Source organism: Rhinolophus sinicus, chromosome 8 (assembly GCF_057876585.1).
Source record: "Rhinolophus sinicus isolate RSI-liver-muscle chromosome 8, RSI-T2T, whole genome shotgun sequence".
Lineage (NCBI taxonomy): Eukaryota > Metazoa > Chordata > Mammalia > Chiroptera > Rhinolophidae > Rhinolophus > Rhinolophus sinicus.
Genome location: NC_142508.1, coordinates 7,874,980 through 7,900,008, shown reverse-complemented (window position 1 = coordinate 7,900,008; position 25,029 = coordinate 7,874,980). Strand labels below are relative to the sequence as shown.

The 25,029-nt window shown below is 53.2% G+C and overlaps 2 protein-coding genes, 1 long non-coding RNA gene and 2 gene segments (V, D, J or C); 4 read left to right on the top strand and 1 right to left on the bottom strand.

The window, feature by feature from the left end:
- Window positions 1-14,843, top strand: part of LOC109439431 (T-cell receptor beta chain C region-like) — a 60,673-nt gene extending 45,830 nt beyond the window's left edge. The window contains 4 exon segments of the C gene segment in view: window positions 13,179-13,571; window positions 13,991-14,008; window positions 14,157-14,263; window positions 14,584-14,843. Coding sequence covers window positions 13,179-13,571; window positions 13,991-14,008; window positions 14,157-14,263; window positions 14,584-14,604 — 539 coding nt within the window.
- Window positions 1-25,029, bottom strand: part of LOC141567572 (C-type lectin domain family 2 member L-like) — a 209,848-nt gene that overhangs the window by 148,730 nt on the left and 36,089 nt on the right. The window lies entirely within an intron of this gene.
- Window positions 330-3,672, top strand: PRSS2 (serine protease 2). Its single transcript, XM_019719730.3, has 5 exons — window positions 330-430; window positions 1,419-1,578; window positions 2,568-2,821; window positions 3,185-3,321; window positions 3,464-3,672. Exons 1-5 carry the CDS (start codon window positions 391-393, stop codon window positions 3,614-3,616), a joined length of 744 nt encoding a protein of 247 aa, XP_019575289.3. The 5' UTR covers window positions 330-390; the 3' UTR covers window positions 3,617-3,672.
- On the top strand, window positions 8,513-9,808 carry LOC109439429 (uncharacterized). The gene is made up of 3 exons (XR_012490336.2): window positions 8,513-8,610; window positions 8,981-9,211; window positions 9,783-9,808. It is a non-coding gene; the product is annotated as an uncharacterized LOC109439429 (long non-coding RNA).
- On the top strand, window positions 18,290-23,783 carry LOC109436619 (T-cell receptor beta chain C region-like). The segment is given in 6 exon segments: window positions 18,290-18,343; window positions 18,829-18,946; window positions 22,255-22,647; window positions 23,068-23,085; window positions 23,240-23,346; window positions 23,565-23,783. Coding segments are annotated over 6 exon segments (711 nt in total).

Here is a 25,029-nt window from a genome sequence, read left to right as displayed (position 1 = left end):
CCAATATCAGCCCTTTTTTAAAGTAAGTAAAATGCATATCCTTGAAGTCAGAGGATTTCTAGGATGCTCGGCCCTTCTTCTTCCTCGTAACCCTCGTCTCCTCAGCTTAAGAAGGCCCAGCTGTGATATGTTGGGGCTTGGTTTCCCCTTCTAGGAATCAGCTAATCTTCCTCTCTGCCTAGAGAAGGTAAGTTTTCTTATCACCTGTAGGTCACGAACCCACAGAGTGGCCAAACAGCAGAGATATGCAAGACCCTGGGAAAGGGAAAGCTGCAGGTGTGTTTGCACTGGGAGGAGAGGTGACCCTCCACACTCACCCCCAGCCTCTCTCTCCCTCACTTTTGGAGGTATAAAGGCTCTCTACCACCTGCCGATGATACTTTTGCCGCCATGAATCCACTCCTGTTCCTCGCCTTTGTGGGAGTCGCTGGTGAGTCCCCTGCATTGCTTCAGGCCCCACTTGTCCTCTCTCCTGGCAGAGATGACAGCTCCATTCTTGCTGCCTCTCCTACTTGACTTGTGCTCTGCAATTCTATCTCCCCCGTGTAGCATCCCTCCTTCCTGTTCTCGGGCTCTTTTTAAGTCTTGCCTCTCTCACCTTCTGCCTGACCCCGCTCCCAGCCCCATCATTCATTCACCTCGGGGCTTTGTTTGGAGAGGCAGGAAAGAGAGACCAGGTGAAGGTGGTCCATGAAATAAATCCGTAGAGTTGAGGCGTAGCCCTGACAACTCTGGGCCAGCTCCGCTGTAGCTGTTCTTAACCCCAGATACACCTAGGGGAGCTGAAAAAACACATGCCAGAGTCCTAGCCTAGTCCTAGAAATTCCGACTCACTTGGCCTGGGGTGCACTGAGTTTTTAAGCTTCCCAGGTGTATACAGCCAAGGCTGAGAATCACTGTTCTATTGGCCAATAAGTGCCTACCTTTGTCCTGCCTACGGGCCTGGGGCTGCTCTGCCTCATGGGGCCGTGCTGCCCAGATCTGAGCTATGGGAGAAGCTGGGTACAGTCAGAGCTAGCAGCCCCTCCTGACAACCAGGGGCTCAAATAGCCGCGGGGAATAGGTGAGTGACCAAGAAGAGAGAGAGAAGCATTCAGTGGGTGGGAAACCGCATTCTGAGCCCCATCGCCCTGAGGGCACTGGGGGGGAGGGGCGTTTCTGGTGTCCTTCTTCTCCCTGGTGCCCTCAGTAGAGGTGTGGGACGGAGCCCTGCAGGGTACGTAGCTATGTGCCCTGCAGACCCACAGAGATGGGGGAGAACCACACGCACGGCTCCTGACGGGATAGCACTGCTTCCTCACTGCCCACCACCGCTGTGCTTGTGGAGGAATCCCAATTAGCCCGATCCAGCCACCGTGCTCCGGGCTCCACCCTGAACATCCTGCTAAGTTGGCTTCTCCCTCCTCTCTCCACTCAAGTTGCTTTCCCCGCTGACGACGATGACAAGATCGTCGGAGGCTACACCTGCCGGGAGAACTCCGTCCCCTACCAGGTGTCCCTGAACGCTGGCTACCACTTCTGTGGTGGCTCCCTCATCAATGACCAGTGGGTGGTGTCTGCAGCTCACTGCTACAAGTCGTAAGTGTCCTGACTGCAAAGCCCGCAGCCCGGCTCGGCCGGCCATCTCAGGGAGTGGGGATCAATCCAGGGGAATGTAGGGTGAGACAGACAGGAAGTGATGGAGAAGAGGAGCTGTCAATGGCAGCTAATGCCCAGGAGCTGGAGGTGAAGAGAGAGGCACACGTACGAAGCCTCTCACTTCCCCCTCCCCCAAAAGAAAAACCAGATAAAACAACAGGGTTGTGGGTCATAAAAGCAGGGAAAGGCTATTTGGGAGGGAAACAGGCAAGGACTTCACAGGTAAACTTTGTCAGTTGGCTGCACATTAAAACCACCAAAGAAATGTTCAAACAATACCGATGCCTGGGTCCTATCCCAAAGCCATTAACTCAGAATTTTCAGGAAGAGGGATCTGAATGTGGGTGAGTTGTCAGCACTCTCTACCTCTGGTGATTCTCCTCTACAGCGGAGCTAAGAGTCACTGCCTAGACCCAGGTTCTCAGAGCTGTGTGTAAGAATCACCTGAGGGGCCCCCTGGTGGGGTTGCCCGGTCCCACCCCCAGAGTTTCTGATTCAGTAGATCTGGGGTGGGAACGGGGACGTTGTGTTTCTAATAGTTCTCACACTTTGAGACCCACTGGATTAGATCATACAGAATGGCCGTGCTTACTAGACTAGGAAGGGCGGAAGTTAAAGTCACTGCTTTATTAGCAAAGTGACAGAGGATGACGAATGCTGGGGGACTTCAAGTAGCTTGTTTGTGCCGGTGGCCCTGGAGGCATGGGGCAGGAGGTGTCGGGAAAGGTGGCTGGAAAAGCAGATTGAGGAGCTATTGCCTCCTGGACGCCTTCACCTCATCCCCGCTCCACTCCCACCTACCTCTGAAACAGAAAGGTTCTTGGTGTCACACTGTACTGCCCACACCCCCATCGTGAGCAGGGAGCCCGGGATCTGGGGGGAAACTGGGGATGTGGAGACAAGGCCTTCTCGTGCTTCCCTCCCTACAGCCGCATCCAGGTGAGGCTGGGAGAGCACAACATCGAGGTCTTGGAGGGCAATGAACAGTTCATCAACTCTGCCAAGGTCATCCGCCACCCCCGCTTCAACAGCTGGACGCTGGACAATGACATCATGCTGATCAAGCTCTCCTCGCCTGCGGTCATCAGTGCCCGCGTGTCCACCATCTCCCTGCCCACAGCCTGTGCGCCCGCTGGCACCCAGTGCCTCATCTCCGGCTGGGGCAACACCCTGAGCTCAGGCTGTGAGTGGCGCCCTCGCGACTTCACCCTCCGACTTCTGAACGTTTCCCATAACCGAGCATGCCCTAAGCCTCCAGTCTGTAATCATGTCTTGTGCCCACTCCACACAGGCTCTGTGTGGGAACCAGAGAGGTGCAAACTCTCAAGGGGTTGACCCCAGAATGGAAAGATAGGACCAATACAGCACTCGCTGGGTCACTTCGAAGGAGGGATTCAGCAGTGATCATTCTGGGAACTAAATCCCATTGTTCCTTGCTGGGGCTTATGTTCTTGGGGTCCTCTCCCAGCTGCCCTCAGTGTTTAACCTTGGATGACCATCCTACAGCTGGCCTGACCCACATTTCTTCTTTCCTTGATCTCCAAAGACAACTACCCCGAGCTGCTGCAGTGCCTGGATGCCCCTCTGCTGAGCCAGGACCAGTGTGAAGACGCGTACCCCGGACAGATCACCGAAAACATGGTCTGTGCTGGCTTCCTCGAGGGAGGCAAGGACTCCTGCCAGGTGACTGTCCCCTTCGCATACTGAGACCCCAGCCCATTTACATGGCCTACCTGGAGGTGGGATTTGAACCCCCAAGGCTGTGGGGCTATAGTCCCTTTTTTCTCCCACTTTACAAAACCTGTCCCACCTTCTTCCTCCCCAGGGTGACTCTGGTGGCCCCGTGGTCTGCAATGGAGAGCTCCAGGGAGTCGTCTCCTGGGGCTATGGCTGCGCCCAGAAGAACAATCCTGGTGTCTACACCAGGGTCTGCAACTTTGTGGACTGGATTCAGGAGACCATAGCTGCCAACAACTAAAGCCTCTACCTCCATCCCTCTGCCATCACTATGCTAATAAAATGACCCTATTCCAACTGCCTGTGTGTGTGCCTGCTCCCTCCGGCCACTGGATCTCAGAATCATCCTCCCCCGATGTCAAACAGGGCCCTGCCTCTCACAGGTGAGCCAAGTGCCCATTTCCCAAATGTGCTCCACGGAAGACTCGTTTGGCAGCATATGAAGAGACAGCATCCAAAATATAATAAGTGGGGGTCCAGAGGGGCTGTTTTCAAGAGGGAAATATGTTTCAGAAAGACTGCGTTCGAGGTTCCTTGACCTTGGCACCTCTCCGGGTCTTGAGTGCAGTGCTAGTTTGTGCCCACATCGGGCCTGGTGTGCAGGGCTCTGCTGCCTCCTTTCACTTGTACCCAGAGCGAACAAATCTAGGGGACATGGGGGCCAATCACCTTGGCTTTTCCTGATTCCCTTTGTCACATGCTCTTACTCACCCAGTTCGTGCTCCCTCCTGGCAGCAGAAAGCTCCACAGGGCTCTGTTTCTTGGCCACCTGCTCATGTGTCTGAGGGAGACAAGAGAGCCCCCTGGGCTGCATTCTTAAAGCTCCGAAGAAATCTGCCTTTTGTTCACCCCACCTAGTAACACCAATATGGATACACCGTACCGAGGGCTTTGCAAACATTTTCATGGTGAACTCGCCCTCCCCTCTGGAGTAGTTATTATTCCAGTGGTGCAGAAAAGAGAGCAGTTAGTTTACCCATGTCCCTCATCCAAAAAGTGGTAGGTCTGGGGTCGGACTCCTGATTTGCCCGGCTCCAATGCGCATGCTCTCTCTACCCCACCTCACGGTCTATCCTGCTGCAACCATGGTCCATCACCTCTGCGCTTCAGCCTCTCTCCAGCCCATCCCTGCTTCCTTGCACTTCCTGAGGGGTCTGGTCCCCTGCACATCTTCTTATACTGCATACAAAGAGGCCCTGTACATTCCAGCAATTCTTCACACCTTTCCTGACTTCGCACAGCTTCCAAAATCGAACCCAAGCTCCTTAGCCTAGAGACGTAGTGTTCTTTCTGCTCTGCCCCTGCCTTACCTCCCCACTCCCTTCCCCTGCTTATGCTCCGATGCTCAGAAGTCCTGGTGTTTCCTGCAACGAGCCATGTACCTCTGACCTCTAGCTCTGGACAATACTGGTCCATCTCGCTCGATGGGCTTCCCACCCACTCCTTCATCCTCTTCAGAAAAGTTTCTTCTGACCCTTCCTGCTCCCCACCCTCTTCCCCTCACCTCTGCCTTCCGTCACAGGTGTGCTCATGCTGATCCGTAAAGATGGATGTGTCCAGCTTGGCATTCGACAGGGAGCTCCTTAGGGAAGACATCTTGTCTTGCTCACCCTGGTGTCTCTGGTGATCCAACACTCCCCAGAATATAATAGGCCCCCAGTGACTGAAAGAACAGAGTATTACCTAGACTGGAGGGAAATGTACTGAAGAGCCTTCCAGAAGAATGGCTCTCAAAGTGGGGTCCCTGGACCAGCAGCAGCAGAATCACCTGGGAATTTAGGAGGAGAGCAAATTGGGGGTCCCCAGACCTACTGAGTCAGAAATTCTGGGACGGGGCCCAGCGACTTACATTTTAACAAGACTTCCAAGTCATTCAATTCAACTGTAAGCTAAAGCTTGAGAGTCAACGCGATACAGAGATTCCTAGGCCCTACCCTCTGTGAAAACATTTTTACTAATCATTTCAGGATCCATGAGACATGTGTTACCTTATTTAGTTCTCACAAGAAGTCCATAAGGTAGGTGGTATTATTATTCCCATTTCATAGATAAAGAGACTGGGGCTTCAGGAGGTTTGGTTGCTTGCCCAAGATCTCACAGACACCAAGTAGGGGGCATGGGTGGGCACCTGGGCAGTCTGGCTCCAGGAAGTAGTCTTCCCCGAGGGGCGGGCCCTCAGCAGCCTCAGGGACAACGGGGCCTCCCAGAGCCCCAAGTAAGGAGGCCTGAGTGCTGGCTCCAGCTCTGTCTCTTCATCCTGCATGACTCTGGCGACTCACTTAGCCTCTTTGGGTTTTGGTTTCATCTGAGGAAATTGGGAGGCCTATTTTGGGTTCGAATGAGGGTATTTATGTGCTTGAGAGGTTTCAAGAATTGTGCATCTATCAGGTGTTATTTGTGTATCTCCTCCCCACATCCCAACACACAGTTCTAGAAAGGCACACCAACAAGCCAGCTTTCCCTTCCAGAACCCTCGAGCACCATCCACATTCTTCTCACCCCCTCAAGTGGCCACACTGAGATTGCAGTTTCTGAGGTCTGAGAAAAAAATAGGGAAAGGCTGCCCCCTGCTGCCCAAGCGGATGAATGACCCCACTGAGCATTAACGGGTCTAAGCCCCTTTTAGGGGGTGGGCGGAGCTGCACGTGCACTGGGCCTACTGACAACGTGACAGAGTGACAAAGCTAGGACACGCTCCATCAGGAGTAAAAGCAGCTGCGATACTGTCTTTGTAAGACAGAGTGGCATGATTTTTTGTAAGGCCGGTCGGGATGAGCGTACCCAGCTAGATGAGCCAAAGGGAACTTACTCACGAGTGTAGGTTATTGAGGCAAAGGGGGTGAATAAGACAGGAAAATATACGGAAACAGAACAAAAGAAATCATTACATTGACGAAAGTGTTCCTAAGTGTGGAATAAAGAGCTCTTGCCACTGTCCAAGTGATCAAAATAATCGATGACCTTTCATCCTGGCTTTTCGTGGCGTGTTATGAAAAACCACAGGGATACCTGAGTTAAACAGATTATCTTCCCTTTTGCTTGTGTCCCTAAATTCTAAGAGCCACACCGTGGCACCCAGCTTTTGACACCACCAGGTAGCACTCTGACACCTGTCCCTTTCCTAGTCAGGGAACAAGCAGGGGGTCCCAAGCCTGAGGCTGAAATGGAAATCCTCAGGGTAATTTGGGGCTTGATTGGTTATTTAAATACAAATTAATACACCCAATCCTAGAGATTTTTAACTCAAAAGATCCCAGGACTACTCAGAAGCATGCATTTTTCACCCATTTCCTACGTGATTGGAGACTCATTGAGCAAATTCTGGACCACAAAACAGCTCCTTATATAAACAGATCTTTGGGGGGGAAATGACTTAATTAAACAAATTAATTCAAACAAATAGGTTTTGTAAGTAGCAGATTTCAAAATACTACTGAAAGCAGTATTTTTCTCTTTTCTTTAAAAATTTGTTTTATTTAAATAGATAATATAGCTACTAGGGCTCAAATATCAAAACAACACAATAAAGTTGACACTGAGTTTACTTTTATGTTCACTCTACTTCTGTCTGCCCTACTCATTCTTAACAGTAGTCATTTTTATCCGTTTCTTTTGTATCTTTCCAGTGTTTCTTTAGGCAGAATCATGCAAACAAACATGTAATTCTTACTGTCCCCCCTTTGTTAGACAAACGGAGCATACAGGAACTATATCCTGCAGTTGGCTTTTTCCAGTTAACAATGAGAAGACTGGCCCTGATTACGTGACAGTATGATTGCACAGTCATATATCCAGTTCTCCATATCCAGTCCACACGTCCCCATGCCCTTGAGAGGTATGACGTCCCTCTGACATCTGAAGTCCATAAGGACACATGTGGTCTCACCCACACCCTTTCAGAAATACACTGAGCTCTCAGTGTGTCCCTATCTAGGGAAGTCCTGCCTGTGCAACTCACGGTCAATTTTCCTCCAGACCAGCCTAGAGGTTAGGAGTTGGGCCAAAGAACAGAGTCTGGGTGTTAGGGGGTCTCATTCTCAGATGAAAGGTGTGACCTCTGAGTAGCATGGCCTGGGGGGGGTGGCCCGGGGGAGAAAGGGGCTTCAGCTTCCTAGAAGGGCGGCTCCCCACTATGACGACAGCTAGCAAAGGGGCGGGTACCAGGTTGGGGGTAAAACTTGCCCCTGAGGCAGGCATCCTTGCAAAGACACACAGTTCTGAGGAGCTAAGGACGTCCTGAAGAAGGAATGGGGTGAGGAGGGAGGACCTGACCTGGTGTGGACCCAGACACCACCTCACACCATGGGGGCCGGTGGGGTACCACCACCCCCTAACTCCAACACCCTCAAAGGACAGCTGCTCTGATGGCTTCTTTCCGACTGAGGGGCGGGCCCATGGGAGGGGCGTTTTTGTACAAAGATGTAACATTGTGGGGACAGGGGGCCACAATGATTCAACTCTATGGGAAACCTTTACAAAAACCTTCCTGCCTGTCCCAACTCCACAATCTCTCCACTTTTCTGCCAGGTCACAAGCCCAAGGGTGGCTTGGTTCAGAATGCCTTTGCCTTACCCCCCGTCCACTCTTCAAGCCAAGGCCATGCGTAAGGACAGGCCTGGATCAGGCCTGGATCGGAGCTGATGCTTCCAGGCAGAGAGCCCAGCTGGAAGGATGCCTCAATGGCCTCATGGGAGGACTCAGGGAGGCCCCTTCATTCCAACCCCCACCGCACCGGGGACAAGGTCAGTGGAGGTACATGGGAGGTGACCCATTCTGCAAAGGAAGAAGCCAGAGATAGCCCTGATTTTAGCACCCTGCCCTCCTCTCCAGGCCCACATCCCTTTGGTGGACCCTCGGAAACAATCGAGAAAGGGCCATAGGGCCCTCTGGATGGAGTCTGTGGCCCCAGGAGTCAAAAGTTAAAAATAATCTGTGCAATTATCTATAAAACACAGGGGGAGAGCTCTCATCCCAGAGCCCTCCAGACTCCAGCCAGGGCCCCTTCCGCTCCATGCCTCAAATTTGTTTTCCTCCTTGCCCATTGTCACTGTGTGAACACTGAAAGTTACTTTGGAGAAGGCACCAGACTCACGGTTGTAGGTAAGACACGCTCCAGGTCTCTCCAAGCTCCTCGCAGGGGACAGCGCATCCAAAGTGTGTGTTTTGGAGTGGTCATATTCTGATGTGCTAACTATGATTATACCTTCGGCCCAGGGACCAGGCTGACAGTTGTAGGTAAGGCTAGAGTCTCCGGTGTGTGTGTGTGTGGGGGGTACGATGAGGGAGGACTCTATCCCAGGAAACATAGGATGACCCAGCTCCCGGGTCCTGGTTGAGGAGACACCGTCTCCATGTCTGCAAACGAGTTCAGGGGACAGTCCCTGTAAGGGCACATTTACCCAGCCACCCAGAGGTCCTCCATAAACTCTAAGCGGAGCCTCAGTGACTACGACAGAGCAGGAGGGGCGATGGTGAAGCCCCTCTGTGTAGTTACCTGAGACCGGGGAGCTGGGAGAAGGCCCGGAAGCTCATCCTGATCTCTGACATTGGTCCATCTTCCCTCGCTGACAGAGGCTCATACCTGTCCTTGCTCTGAATTTCCTAGGAGGCCACCTGGTGCCTCATTGCCCCACTGTCCGGAGCCCTGCGCAAGCTCTGGAAGGGTGGGCAGAGTGTCTGAAGCAGGGCTGCTGGCTCTGTGAGGGAAGCCAGCCCCAACCCCTTCCTGAATCCCAGCGGTGCTCAGCAGACAAGGGGGTGTTTTTAAGTGGATCTCGGAGGCTGTGCTCTGGAAACACCCTCTATTTTGGGGAGGGCAGCCAGCTGACTGTTGTAGGTAAGTGAGTAGGGGCTGGAGGGCTGGGACCCTGCAAGGAGGGGCAGGGATCCAGATGGAGCTTATCTTGGGGGCTCAGGCTAAAGCACATTTTTATCAGAAAGATCTGAATTCTCATCTTGATGCAGACAGGAGGAGCAGGCTTTCTCTCCAGTAATTTCATGACTGTTGTGCCAAGCCCACGGTCCCCTACCGGAGGCAAGCAGTCTCAGCTAGGAAGGGGTCACCTTACCCTCCTGTCTCCTTGAAGGGTGCCCCGTCATGGCCATGATAGATGGAGGGCCCTGGACTTAAAGCTGTCATCTTTCTCCCTGTCATCTTTCTCCCTCACGCAGAAAGGAGATGGACCCAGGAATAGGGGCTGGGGATTGCACAGGGCCCCATTGGTCCTTTGACCCCAGCATTTCAAGTGGCACAGTTGCCCCACCACCACCTCCGGGAGTTAAAATTCTGCTAAAGAAAGAGGAGAGCTGGCAGGTGGACTTGGGGAGGAAGGAATGGGAGGCAGAAGGGGCAGTTTTTCTACCAGGCTTTAGTGGTGTGTCAGTAACGACAAACTATTCTTCGGCAGTGGAACCAAGCTCTCTGTTCTGGGTAAGTGAAAGGCGTCCCTGGGTTGTGAGGTCGGAGTTCCAGAAGGACGTCTGGGAGGGGCCAGGAACTAAGAAGAGAGCAGGGAAAAGGCTCAGAGAGTGTGGTGAGCAGAGTTCCCTGGAGTTCTGGGTGGATGCCAGCTTCTGGAAGGCAGAGCCCCACACCAGCATTTCTGGGGTTTTCCACACTCATGTTGCACTGTGGAACAACCAGCCACTGCACTTTGGAGATGGGACTCGACTCTCTGTCGTAGGTAAGGCGCAGGACCAGGGAGGTAGAGCCAGTGTCCCTTGGACCTGGACTCGCTTTCTCTCTTCCCAGCCCTGTGGAAGGGGATTGAGTAAACTCTGTTATCCCTGCGGGGCTGTAATGGAGCCATACCTGCCTCCCTCCCTGCCTCCCTTAGGTGCGGCTTGGTTGACGTCCAGCCTTCAGTGTATAATCTGCCCCCTCACCCTCTTCTTCATTCCTCCTGCCTTCTTACATGTGTGGAGCTGCCCCTCCTAAGCCGCTTCCTCTTCCCTCTCTTTCCCCTTTCTATGCTTAGGCCTTCCTCCTAATGGAAGAGCCATGAATCCAGGTAGGGAAAGGTGGCCAGCCCCACTCCCGGGGAGCTAAGACTTGGCCTCTGGCAGGAGACCTCTGGGCGGGTTTTACCACAGCCATCCGCAGCTGTGTTCCTATAATTCGCCCCTCCACTTTGGGACAGGCACCAGACTCACCGTGACAGGTATGGAGCCCCATTCTTGACTGGTGGGTTCCCGTGTTTGACCACAGTGATGGGTCCCTGGGGCGGGAGTGGGGTGTAAGGACGGGTCAGAGCTGCCCTGGAGCTCGGGCGCCCTCTCCCTCCCTCCCGTACTCCCCCAGCGCTCTCTTCTGTGTTTGTGAGGTCCTGGGCACTGGGCTCCATGCTTCGTCCTCGGGCTCTGTGTTTTCTCACCCTATGTTCCGTTCCGTTGTTCTCCAGGAGTCCTCTCGCCTCTACTGTTTCAGTGGCTGTGTCGTTTACTGTCCCTTTCTTATCCTATCTTCTCCGATCTGCTCCACTTTTCCCTCCCGTTTTAACTCCAGTCCTGCGTTGCTCACTCTGTTTTGGTGAATAGCTGTGTCTTCTGTGTTCACATCCTTCCCAGCACTTGCCTTCTGCTCAGAACTCTCTCCTCATCTTTGTCACCTTCCTTCTCAGTCTCGACTAGTCTCCAGAGACCTATGTGTGTCTTCCTGCAGTGGTTCAAGGGCTCAGGAGGCAGTGGGGGACCAGCTTGGTGAGACTGGATGGCTTAAGGTTTGGTCTTGAGCCCTAAGGGCAGAAGTCCATGCCATGGCATTAGGGGTGCTGCAGGGGGCGGGGGGGTCTCTGGGAAACACTGTCCTTGCTGGGGGTCAGAGGACATAGGTCTGAATAAACCGTTACAACTGGAAACTTATACCATCTTAGCAACAGACAAGATATGAAGAAGAGAAATAGGCGGGAGGCCCCATTTTCCCAAACCTCAGGATCTAGGCTGGGATTATAGGTGAGGGGGCCATCATGAAACACTAGCACACCACGACCAGGCTTGGGAGGAAGCAGGCAGGTGGAGGAGTGGGGCCAGGATGGGATGGGCCTGGTCTGGACATAGAGACTAGGATGGAGGAAGGGAACACATGGGTCCTACCAGACTGGTTGGCTGGATCAGGCTTTGTCCTGCAGATGGGGGCACATGCCAGGGAGTGTAATGAAAACCGGAAAGTTCAAATCATAGGGTTCCAAACTGCCTGGGTTCAAGGGGGAGGGGGCTCCTGCAATTGGAAAGTGACTTAACTGTCTCAGGCTCTCTGAGACGTATAAAACGAAACTAACAATGCCAGCCCTAAACTGTGAGGGACTAACTATGTGAAAGTCCTTAGTAAAGGACCTTTCATGACTGTCCTTTTCATTCCTCTTGCTTATCATCACTGCGTCACAGAGTTTGCCTTTTTGCCAAACCTGTGTCTCAATCAGAAATATGTCCCAAATTTGGACAAGGTGGAGATATCTGGGTTTGATACATTTTCACTCCAAAAATTCACTCCCATCATCAAAACAGAGCCAGATACAGGGCACAGTAAATTCTGACAAAAAGGAGGGTGCTTGAAAGATGAACGTGGTTTCTTCTATCCCTCTGTGTCTTCAAATGAGGCGATGCTTTCAAACAATTACAGAAATCCTTTCTCTCCCATCCATCAGGCTATAAAAGGGACCAGAGGTTGACATTATGAACACGCTGATAAAATGGACCTCAGCCTTTGGGATTTGTTCATATCCAGCAACCAAGCTCTTACTGCTTTGAAGAATGCAAAGCTTGGCTGTGCCCTAGGATTCCAGACCTGGCAGGGAGGTCTGCTGGGCCCTGAAAGGGAGAACGGGCTCATTTCACAAGCAATGTCTTTCTCAGGGTGACAGTCAGCCTGGGCGAGCCACCATGTACCCCATGTACCCCAGTGTAGAGAGAAAGGTGGACCATCTGAGAAGATAATAGCCAGAGGCGCCTTGGCTCCTCAAAGATGGTTACATGAAAAGAGAAAGAGAGAGAGAGAGAAAGAGAGAGAGAGAGAGAGAGAGAGAGAGAGAGAGAGAGAGACAGAGAGAGACAGAGAGAGACAGAGAGAGAGAGAGAGGAAGGGAGGAAGAAAAATGAGTGGAGTATAGTATATAGAAAAGGATATAGTCAGATGCAATAGGAAAAGTGACTCTTCTAAGAAAGAAAGGCTAATTCTAATATGCGCTATCACCCAAACACATAAACATATTACCTTGCAAGAAAAAAAAGGGGGAAATAATAATTTAAAAAGTCAATTTGGTTTCTAGGATCATGTTACTTGTGAGAATCTTCTGCCTCACAATCCACGCTCATTCAACACTGTTATTACAGCTTCTGAGTCTAAACTACTACATCGTGCACCAAAGAGGGCTTGGAACAAGGAAGAAAGATATGAGGTTGGTGCCAAAGTGATTGCGATTTAAAAGGTTAAAAATAATTGCAAAAACTGCAATTACTTTGGCACCAACCTAATAGAAAGACATACCCTCCTGACACATAATCGAACAAGGCCCTGGGTATGAGACTTTGCATACCCAAAATAGGGACAAAATGCCCCTTAGGGAGATGGAAGATATAGTTGCAGGGTGTATCCATGGGGTGACTGAGAAGGAGGTGGCAAAATGGAGGGAAAATGACAACAGAGACTGGGATGGTGTTCCCCAAACAAACAGGACTTACTACATAATTTTGCTTTATGATGACCCCCTTCTCGGCACACGCGTGTGCACGCACACACCAACACACAGCCCCTACCAAACCCAGACGGCTCTCAGACCAAGCCTGCTCCCCGCCCCCTTCCCTTGCAGAGGACCTGAGCGAGGTGAAACTACCCAAGGTCACTGTGTTCGACCCCTCCGAAGCAGAGATCAAGGAGAAGCAGAAGGCCACCCTCGTGTGCCTGGCCACTGGCTTCTACCCCGACCACGTGGAGCTGAGCTGGTGGGTGAACGGGAAGGAGGTCCGGAGTGGGGTCGGCACGGACCCTCAGCCCTACAAGGAGTACCCCGACCAGAAAACCTCCAGCTACCGTCTCAGCAGCCGGCTGAGGGTCTCTGCCTCCTTCTGGCACAACCCCCGCAACCACTTCCGCTGCCAAGTCCACTTCCACGGGCTCGAGGAGAAGGACCGGAAAAACTGGACTCTGACCCGCTCCTTCCCCGCCACCCAGAACATCAGTGCCGAGACCCAGGGCAGAGCAGGTGAGCGGGGCCTGGGAGGGTCAGGAAGGCGTGAGGCAGACCAGACGGTGCGGGGGCTCCAAGGAGAAGACTAGAAAGACCAGGTCCAGGACAGAGGGGAGGGTGCGGGAAGACGAGGGCCCATCATGCAGGAGAACAGGGCACCTGGGGCTAGTTTCTCCTCCCCAGGGCCTCTGCCCAGCACAGCCTTGCAGCCGGGCCCCTTCCTGCTGGCCTGGGCGGCCGGGTGGCTGCGTGCTGTGGCCCCATCATCCCCTTCAGCGCTGCCAGGGCCCGTGAACTGCAAGGGTGCTGTGGCCCCGCTGGCACAACAGGAGGAAGACGGGGCTAGGTGTCCTCGCGTCTGGGCCTGAAGTCTGTGCTGACTACAGGCTGACCGGTTTTCATCTGCTCATCCATTTCCCTCCTTTTTCTTTCAGAGTGTGGCATCTCCTCAGGTAAGGGACCCTCGCCTTCTTCTCTCCATCTCCCACGGTCTTTGCTCCAGAGACCAGAGAACCCACCCACCTGGGGAGGGCATGGGGTATGTGGAGGCCAGAGATACCTGCCCACAGGTACCTAGCTGCTCTCCCTTCCTGCCAATAGCATCGTATAATCAAGGAGTCCTGTCTGCCACCATCCTGTATGAGATCCTGCTGGGGAAGGCCACCCTGTATGCAGTGCTGGTCAGTGCCCTCGTGCTGATGGCCATGGTAAGGGGACAGGAGGACGGCGGGGCGGGGGGAGGGTGATGGGTTAAAGGTGATACTCGAAACACAGAAACTTGGAGCCAGGAGTGTGGAGACCCTGCCGGGGCCAGAGGTGGGCAGGGAAGAAGAAGGGGTCGCCCACATGCCTCAGTAGACTCCTTCCCTCTGGGATTGCTGTGGGACAGCCAGGGAGGAAGGAGCAGCTGGGGTCGTCTGAAGCCCAATGGAGGTTGCGAGGAGCCCTGTTCTTCTAGCTAGGAGGCCAGCATGCTTTCTCTCAATCCTCACCACCTGTGGTAACCCCCAAACCTTGTTTTCTTCAGGTCAAGAGAAAGGATTCCTGAAGCCAGGTCAGAGGCGGAGCCAGGGGTTTCCAGCCTGTTTTTGCCACAAACGGGATTCTCCTTTTTCCATTCCTAGCCAGTGCTTCTCAAGAGCTGTCTCCTCTCTCTACTCATCCCCAATATCTATCCCCTATGAGCTTGCACAGCTGCACACTCATGACCGCAATCTCTCTAACCCCAGGGGGACCCTGCTGTGCCTAAATTGACTGAACCAATAAAAATGGCCTGTTCTGGTTTGATTCTGCCTTGAGTGTCTGCATATCTCTTTTGCTCACCTCTGAACTCTCATTGACTCCAATAAGGATAGAAGTTAAGAGGTTGTCAAGGAAAGCACAGTCGCCTCAGGTACCCAAGAACCCAGCCTGTGGCTGGCACTGCTTTTCCTTACCGAGAATTTAAGTACACGTGAAAGGTGGTGATAGGCGGTGAGGAGGTTTACCCTAGAACAACGGTGATGTTGACCATAGGAATTTTCTGTCCTACGTGGACAAAGGTGCTCTGAGGAAGAACACGTGTGTTACCCACCAGTAGTCATGTCCCCCTGGCTAACAAAGCCTGGTGTCATGTATACCACCCCTGTGCTTTTCTGCTGTCTCACTGGTACCCTACTCATCTCCATCCGTCACCAACTAGGTTTGAAGACAATGCACTGACTTGGAAATTTATCCTCGTCTTCCAGTTTAAGTCATAAATCCGTTTATAAATGTCTCTTTAGTAAATTAAATGGGTGTGTAAATGTCCCCTGATCCCTCCTGGGAGGATAGACAATAAAGTTTCCCTAAAACCAGGCAATAGCCCTATTGCTACTTCTAGAAATCATTCAAAAGCTCTTTACGGTCTCATTGTCACCATGGTGATGGAGTCCTAAGTACTTCCGATGGCATGTCAGACCCACCCACAATTGTCCTCTACCTCCTAATTCCACACACAGCCTCACTCTTTTCTTCCCCAAACCCCTGGAGATACTAGTTTCCCGGCCATTTTGCACGCCTCTACCTAGAATGACTCCTACTTATCCTTAAAGATTTGGTGCTGATATCTTCCCCGGCAAGAAGCCTTGTCTGAAGCTTTCTCGCCCCTCACTCCCCCGGGGTTGAGTTAAGTGCACCCTGTATCTTGCTGTCATAGGGTCCTGTCCACTCCTTCATGACAGCACACTTGATGGAAACTATCTCTTCATTTGTCTGACACCTCATTTGACTGTCAGCTCCTCGATGACATTGATGTGTCTTATTATAGTATCCCCGGGATCTGACAGAGGACCTTGTTTCCGTGTAGGAACACAGTAAATTATCTTTGAATAAGTGAATGAATGAGTGAGTGAACCCAAAGTGACCCAGTTCGCAAGCAGATATCACCATAAGGCCTGCCAGAAATAGCCATCTGCCCTGCCTCCTATAAGACCGTAGCACACAACCTTCCCTCTCTGTTGAAACACATGCACACATCCAAATATGTGAGCGTATATACACACATATATGTGCATATATATATACACATTTACATACACATGTGTGCTCACTCAATGAGCACCTATATTGTGATGTTTTGCTATTAATTTTCAAGAAAATAAAGATATCCATGTCACAGTCCCCAAGAAGCTTACCTGTTCATAAGGGGGATAATTCATAAATAGAAGCAGCTGAAATACAAGGTGAGGCATGGCAATAGCACTGTGAGCTGTCTACTAAAATGCAGCCAGAGGCTAACATTCAATTTCTGAGTGGGATCATGAGGAAAGAGCAGGAGAAGCTGGCAAACTCTTCAAAGGAAGACATGCTATCAATTCTCCATGTGGGAGAGTGGTCATGAAGGCAGAAGCGTGGACAAAAGCCAACACAACATGGCTGGGTACTTCCGTGTAGTGGAGTGCAAGGTTCAGAGACTGGAGTTGTAACACGACAGCTGAGAAGGCAAGTTGGTGTACAGGTATGTCACTCTGAGGACGGACTGGTGTCCTCGCACCCAGCATGAGGCCTGGCACACAGTGTGGTCGCTAAATATGCGGACTAAATTAAGGACACGGAGCTTGGACTTTGTTCAGAAAGCAATGGGGAACTACAGAGGTTTCCACGTTGTCTGACCTGGTGCCTTACGTTGCCATCACCTGCTCTATGGAGCCTCCCCTCGCTCCTCCCACCCTGCCTGACTATAAATGTCAGTCTGTGCAGGTGGGCATGGTGAGTCCCAGAGGGGAGACCTGATGACATACTCCTCCCCAGAGTGGTACACATCCCAGGGAGGGGCCTCTCTGCCCACCCCCCACCACCACTAGCACCATGACCTTCCCCAGGCCCCTCCCCACTCTAAATGTACTCTGAGTCTGCCTTTCCCCAACCCCCTCAAACAGACCAGCCTCTGCCACCTGTGCTTCCTGCCTTTGCCCAGTGGTTGGGGGAAGGGCACCATAGGGGAGGAAACATTTTTGTATCATGATGTAGCATTGTGGCAACTGGGGGGGGGCACGATGATTCAAGTAAAGGACATGCTTTTACAAAAAGCTCTGCCTCAGAAAATAGCCCCACCCAGCCCAGGGAACACAGATCTGGGATGGGAAGAGTAGCTGGGACATATCTCTGGAGCTGGTCCCCTATGCAGTCTTGCAGGGTCCCTGACTCCGAACACCTCTGCAGCTCCCTGCTCCAGACTCAACTTCCCCGAATGTCAAGGGCCAAAGCAGTAAAGTGGGATGGTCATTCATGAAACCTACCCTGTGACCAAGGACTTGCACATATGTCGTTCATTAAGAACTCCCGACACCCCTGTGGGAAAGACATTACACCGCTTTTCAGATGAAGCAACTAAGGCCAGAGAGGTTGTAAGTAGTAGCACGAGGCAGGGTTTAGCCTGGAACACGTCCCAACTCCAGCCCAACCCCTACAGCCAATACCCCTTCCGATTTGAAGGTCACTGTACTGGCCCCAAGCCAAGCTGATTTCAACCTCTACAAACTGGGGGGGACCCCATGCAGTGTCCAGATTGCTATGTCCAGCTGCTGTGTCTCCTCGGAAAGAAGCCCTAGCCGGACACCCAGCTCTAATGCATTTTTTGAAGCAAAAATTAATATAGACCTGGTATAATATAACATAATTAATGTAATATCAGGTCTGATATGATATGATATATGATATGATATGATATGATATGATATGATATGATATGATATGATATGATGATATGATATGATATATGGTATAATACAGGGTCTTATATTAAGTTTTGCTCCAAAAGACACATCAGAGCTGATGGTCCGCCTAGGTCTTATTTTCGGGGAAACCTGGTAGTTCTGGAGGTGGGAAGAGAGAAGCCAGGAAGGAAAAGGAGGGTGAGCCCCCAGTCCGTGCCAAGGGAGGTGGGGGGAGGGTAGGAATTCTTGGCAGCCCCTTCCCACTGTGCTCCTATAATGAGCAACACTTCGGGCCAGGAACGCGGCTCACGGTATTAGGTGAGATGACGGCTCCAGGTGGGAGGGAGGGTGGGGTGCTCAGCCTGACGACCCTTGACCCTTGGCCCTCCGGGGGGAGTGGGAGCTGGACCCTTTGGGCCCCTCGTCAGGGAAGGCGGGGTTTGCGCCTGGGTCCCCAGGGCTGTGCGAACACCGGACAACTGTACTTTGGGGCCGGTTCCAAGCTGACTGTGCTGGGTAAGGAGGCAGCTGGGGGCCCCGGAGCGGTCCGTGGGGCGGATGGAGAAAGCGGAGCAGCTAGCTGCCCGGCTCCGTTCGGGGCTGTGCTCAGAGGTGGGGTGGCCCTTGGGCCGGGGATCCAGGTTCTGGGTGCTGGGTGAGCGATGGAGCACCCAGGGTTGGCTGGGTACTTGGCTGAGTCCGTGACAGCAGCAGAGGGCAGCGACGGGTTTTTGTCCTGGGCCTCGGTGCTGTGAGCGCAGAAACTCAGTATTTCGGCGCAGGCACCCGGCTGACCGTGCTGGGTAAGCGGGGGCGCCCGGGGGGCCGGGAGCAGCAGTGGGGACGCTCCCGGACGTCGGGGGTGGCGGGGCCTGTTTTTGTGCTGTGTCCTGGTGCTGTGACCAAGACACTCAGTATTTCGGCGCGGGCACCCGGCTAACCGTGCTGGGTAAGCGTGGGCACCCGGGGGGCTGGGAGCAGCAGTGGGGACGCTCCGAGATGTCAGGGATGGCAGGGCTGTTTTTGTGCTGTGCCCTGGGGCTGTGACAGCCAAAGCACGCAGTACTTCGGCCCGGGCACACGGCTGACAGTACTAGGTAAGCGGGGACACCCGCCAGGGACTCGCAGGACGCGCGGCGGGTTTTTGTGCGGGGCTCGGGGGCCGTGACGGGGACACCCAGTACTTCGGGGGCGGCACGCGGCTCCTGGTGCTAGGTGAGCGGCGCGGGCGGCGCGGGCCGGTTTTGTTGGGGAGACCTGGGGCTGTGCTCTGCAGCCGCCGCCCTGACTTTCGGGGCCGGCAGCCGGCTGACCGTGCTCGGTGAGTGGCCGCGGGAGCCGGCGGCGGGGCGGGATGGAAGGCGGGGACGCAGGGCCCTTTCCCATCTGAGCCCCTGGTCCTGCGCTGCGCGGGAGCCGGGCTGAGACCCGCGAGCGGGACGCGGCTGCGGCGCCGCCGGGTTTGTGTGCGGAGCTGGGTCTCTGTGCTCCTATGAGCAGTTCTTCGGCCCCGGCACCAAGCTCACGGTCTTAGGTGAGATTCCGACGTCTCCCCGCCCTCCAGCCCCAGCCCTTGGGTCCCCCGAGAAAGATGCGAAGGGTTGGAGCTGGTGCGCGATGAGTTGTCCGTCGGTGGGGTCGGCTCTGCAAGCGGGGGTAGGGGGTGGGGTACTCACGGTCCGCAAACAGGGGCGGAGGGCAGGGGGGCTTTGCGTCTCTGTTTCTGAGGTGTTTAGGGACGGGGCGAACGGCGGAGAAGAGGATTTATTAGAACGCGGAGCTACTACATTGGAGACAGGCTGGGAAGGGAAAGTCTGGGCTGGGGAAAGGGTGGGAGGCCGGCTAACCGGGAGCAGAGCTGCCGCGGCAGGAGACAGCGGGGTGAGCGCAGAAGGCGGGCTCCCTGCTGACCCCGCTCCTGGGAGAAGTGGATGGAGGGTGCGGCTGAAAGGAGGGGGGAAAAAAAGATGACAAACGAGTGGAAGAGAGAGGCCAAGAAGATAGACAGATAAACATGAGTCAGTGAGGGAAAGCTTCAAAACAAGCCGGCCTTGTTGATTTACTGTTTAGAAATGTGGGTTTTTAATTAGATTTTAAGCCCCTGCCTGTCTCTCGTAGGCCTAAGATTCCTGAGGGCCAGGGGGGTGTGTACACCACCCACTCCTCCCGTGGCTGGTCCTAGAGGGGTGCATTCACCCCCAAATTGGTCCCCCTCCCCCAGCCTGAAACCATTGTCCTCACACTAAGTATTCTACCTTCAACAGTGTGGATGGTGCAGGAAGGTCATTTGTTGTTAGACTCCTTGAGCTAGAGCCAATGGGCTCAGCTCCAGAGTGCCCAGAGGAAATGCTGGTTTCCTGTGACCAGCTGGGGTGGAGAACAGACATGACTTTAGAACCAGGTAAACCTGGGGCCCAACCCCTGCCTCTCTAACCTTGGGCAAGTGAATCTATGAGAACCTCAGTTCCCTCTACTATAAATACCATCAACAAAGCCTACCACTTAACATTGCTGCCAGGCTTACAAGGGAAGCCCCTTGGACAGTATCAGCCGAGGGTGGATTGCTGTGATTCAGTGCTTGCCTTGCCCACCACGCCCCTAGGTGATCCCTGGGAAGGGAAGGGAGAGGGTGAGCCCAGTGCCATAGGACAGCCAGGGTGAGGCCTGTGAATGATGGAATGGAAGGGTGGGTGTGTGAGAGAGGTGGGTCGGGAACAGGAAAGGTAAACTTCACAATTCACAAGCAGAGCAGACACAAACAAAATCTCACTAATACACACAGCTACGCCCACAGAGGCAAGCCCACCCACACCCCAGAGGGGCTCACAGACATGGAGGAACAACTGCCCTGCCCTCACCACAGGGCCGTGTAGATAGTGCTGCAGAGCGTAAGGAAGGGCCTGTTTCTGTTTGTCCTACCCTTCGCATCAATAAACACTGTGGGGAGCCTCTCACATGGCGCAAAGGACATCTTTAATTTCTACAATGAGGACAGAGTGTTTGCTGGGTGAGGTGTCAGAGGGGTACATCTGTAGTGTGCCTGGAGGGCGGGTGGCATCTCAGAGGCAGGGTCTTTGAGACGAGGGGGCAATGACCGGCTCCAAGCAGAAACATTGATGGAGCCAGTACTACAGGTATTAGCTGAGGTGTTACCATTTCAGGTGGGGTCAGCCAGAAAAGACCTAGGGACATAGTAGTAGCAATTAGCAGGTAGGAGTTACAGGAATGGGGAGCTGACACGATGGGAGGCAGAACCAGCTTGAAATAAAAGGGCGGGGGGCTCTGGTTAAAAAAAGGATTGAACTTCAAAATGGTGACAACAGCCATTAAACCAAGTGTGTGGCCCTTCCAAATGTAGGATCCTGTGTGACCTATGGGTGTGACCTACACTTTCAGAGAAATGTATCAGGAGAGCGTTTTTCTCCATCTTCCAGGCTAACCTAGTCTCATCAAAATGAGATTTCTTCATGGTAACAGAATTGCTCAGAAACAAACAAAATCAATGGGAAGCACAGAACAGGATAAAATGAATGGAGAACGGGCCCAGAAGAAATGAGCCAGCCAACAGAAAGGCTACAGGGGTATTACCAAGAATGCCTTCACCTTTGGCCCTTCAAGATGCTGCAGAAAGGCTTAGCACAGACATTGTATCATGACAACTAGCAGCGAGATGCTGCTCTGGGGTCTCAGGTGCTTCTGTGGGAAGCTTGCTGATGGGGAAAGGTGTGACACTGGGAAACAAAGGGGCAGAGAAAGCTGAAAAAGCTCTGAATTTGACATAAGAGGTGAATTTGACATCAGAGCTGAGGAAACTCTGGGGGTACCTGGAGGCAGAGGAATGGCTAGGATGATTTCATGAACCACCAAAAAGGCAGGCAACCTCACATTCTCACGAGCACACTGACACAAAAGGGTGCCCTCACCTCAGTGCACAAAAATATGCCATTGTATGCTGTCACCTGAAGACAACCCCAGCCCCAAAATGACCCCCTCGTCCCCAACTCCCCTTTACTCCTCACCCTTTAGATTCAGATACAAATAATCCTGCTGAGGACAGGGGTTTTCTGAAACCTTACATTACTTAATCTCCCTACCCACTCTGCATAGCATTGTGATTCTCCCTTTAGAGCAGGAAAAATGATGCAGAGAAATTATAGTCCTAAAGTCACATTTGTGAGCAAAGCCAATTTTCAGACTTGGATCCTGTTATCCTGATTCCAATTTAGTGACCCATTTAAATTACTGCTTAATATGGTGAGAAGTAGACAGGTAAGTTTTTATTGCTGGAGAAGAAATCAAATAACACATCGAAAATATTAGGCACTGCCATTCCTACTACCACCTTAGGGGGGTGGAGAGACAGTAGATGGTGACCCCCAAACAAGCAGGACTTACTACATAATTTTGCTTTATGATGACCCCCTTCTCGGCACACACGTGTGCACGCACACACCAACACACAGCCCCTACCAAACCCAGACGGCTCTCAGACCAAGCCTGCTCCCCGCCCCCTTCCCTTGCAGAGGACCTGAGCGAGGTGAAACTACCCAAGGTCACTGTGTTCGACCCGTCCGAAGCAGAGATCAAGGAGAAGCAGAAGGCCACCCTCGTGTGCCTGGCCACTGGCTTCTACCCCGACCACGTGGAGCTGAGCTGGTGGGTGAACGGGAAGGAGGTCCGGAGTGGGGTCGGCACGGACCCTCAGCCCTACAAGGAGTACCCCGACCAGAAAACCTCCAGCTACCGTCTCAGCAGCCGGCTGAGGGTCTCTGCCTCCTTCTGGCACAACCCCCGCAACCACTTCCGCTGCCAAGTCCACTTCCATGGGCTCGAGGAGAAAGACCGGAAAAACTGGACTCTGACCCGCTCCTTCCCCGCCACCCAGAACATCAGTGCCGAGACCCAGGGCAGAGCAGGTGAGCGGGGCCTGGGAGGGTCAGGCAAGGTGTGAGGCAGACCAGACGGTGAGGGCGCTCCAAGGAGAAGACTAGAAAGACCAGGTCCAGGACAGAGGGGAGGGTGCGGGAAGACGAGGGCCCACCATGCAGGAGAACAGGGCACCTGGGGCTAGTTTCTCCTCCCCAGGGCCTCTGCCCAGCACAGCCTTGCAGCCGGGCCCCTTCCTGCTGGCCTGGGCGGCCGGGCGGCTGCGTGATGTGGCCCCATCATCCCCTTCAGCGCTGCCAGGGCCCGTGAACTGCAAGGGTGCTGTGGCCCCGCTGGCACAACAGGAGGAAAACGGGGCTAGGTGTCCTCGCGTCTGGGCCTGAAGTCTGTGCTGACTACAGGCTGACCGGTTTTCATCTGCTCATCCATTTCCCTCCTTTTTCTTTCAGAGTGTGGCATCTCCTCAGGTAAGGGACCCTCGCCTTCTTCTCTCCATCTCCCACGGTCTTTGCTCCGGACCCAGAGACCAGAGAACCCACCCACCTGGGGAGGGGATGGGGTATGTGGAGGCCAGAGATACCTGCCCACAGGTACCTAGCTGCTCTCCCTTCCTGCCAATAGCATCGTATAATCAAGGAGTCCTGTCTGCCACCATCCTGTATGAGATCCTGCTGGGGAAGGCCACCCTGTATGCAGTGCTGGTCAGTGCCCTCGTGCTGATGGCCATGGTAAGGGGACAGGAGGATGGCGGGGGGGACTAGGCTTGTTGGAGGGAGACAGTGGAACATCATACATGGGGGGATCTCAGAGGCTGACCTCAGCCGTCATATACCCTTCCACCTCAGGGAACTAGTAACGGGACTACAGAGGCACAGAATCGGCCTCGTCTGACCCACTCCTACTGTTCACGGCCCTTGGGACCCTGACAATGTCCTCACTTCCACAGGTCAAGAAAAAGGATTCCTGAGGCCAGCTCCAAAGTGTATCCTGAGTCGTTCTCCATCCTCCTTTATGTGCTTCCAACCTATGCTCCTAAAGAAGTCTCTCTCTCCCCATCTTACCTCCTTCCTACACTACTATTTGTCCCTTCTCTCTGCTGCCCTTCAGACTGCACTCCTCAAGCCTCATCTGAAATAGACTAAAGCAATAAAGGTGTCATACTGGGCCTGCTTGTGTCTCAGGGTGTCTGTGGAGATCTGCCCTTCGAAGACTGACCTCTGCTTTGGGGAAAGCACCAGTGCTCGGGCATGTGCAGTGACTGACCTTCTGCCTTGACAAGGCCTTCTTCCTCCTGTTCATCCTGAGGGAGGTGGAGTCCATTGTCTATACCCAGGCATCCTGGGCCCCCCGTGTGCAGGTGGGCTCTGGGAAACCTACACAAGGACAAGCGTAGGTGAACCAGAACCCCCACCTCAGCACAGGGCCGAGGACAGGACACACCTGTGGGTTACAATGCTCACGTCTCACTTCCAGATTCAAGTGGCATTTCTTATGCGTTAGGGTTTTATCTGTGTCTATTCTTAACACCTCCATCTTATCTTGTTTTGGGGTTTCAGTGTAAGGTGTAGTTCTACTCTGCACGTCCAGGCTAGAATCCTAAAGAAGGCACAGAGTTGAAAATAACTGACATGGGAAGCCTGAAGACTTCCCAGAGGCAGGGCACGTGGGGTCAGGCCCTGGGGAAGGACTACAGAAGGGAAGCAGTGGCCAGTGGGGGATGAGGTGTTTCACTCAAGCAGCCCTTCCGACAGGCACCTTTATTTGATGGGATGGAGACCAGGCCACCCCAAAGGCAGCATGTTGAATACACTCACTTGGGCAGAGCCAGGCGGCTTACTCAGGTCAACTCTGCATTCATTGTGATAGAACAGTGTACTGGGGGAGGGGAGGGAGGCAATTAGAGGGAAGAAGGTCTAGATGGGGGGAGAGAAGCCTCAATTACTTGAGGCAGAATGTCAGGGTGAGAAGGACGTCGGAAAGCTGAGAAAGCGTGGGGAAGATGGCGTCCCTTATTGATGGTTTGCTTTGTTCCAGATTTGGGGTTGGGCACTCAAAGACCTGAGTATCCAGGAACTGGAAATGAGGGGGTTCTCTGGACCAGCTCACACAGGCCAGGAAAGGATGTGGCCCAGGGCAGGGGTGGCCTAAAAAATGATCACAAGCTTATAACCTCCAATTAGTCATAATTATCTCTAGATTTCTCTAACTGCAGTACAATTTTTTATTTGTTATCGCTGCTGCTTATTTTTGTTATGACTGAAAATGTCCCAAAACAAAGGAGACAGAGTTTAGGCCCCAGACCAACACCCACAAAGGCAGCATCTCCCCTTCTTTACATACGTGTGCTGGTTCCTCACAAGGGGAGGGCGGGGAGATGAGCAGCTGAAGGGACAGTAAATGCTTCAGAGAGA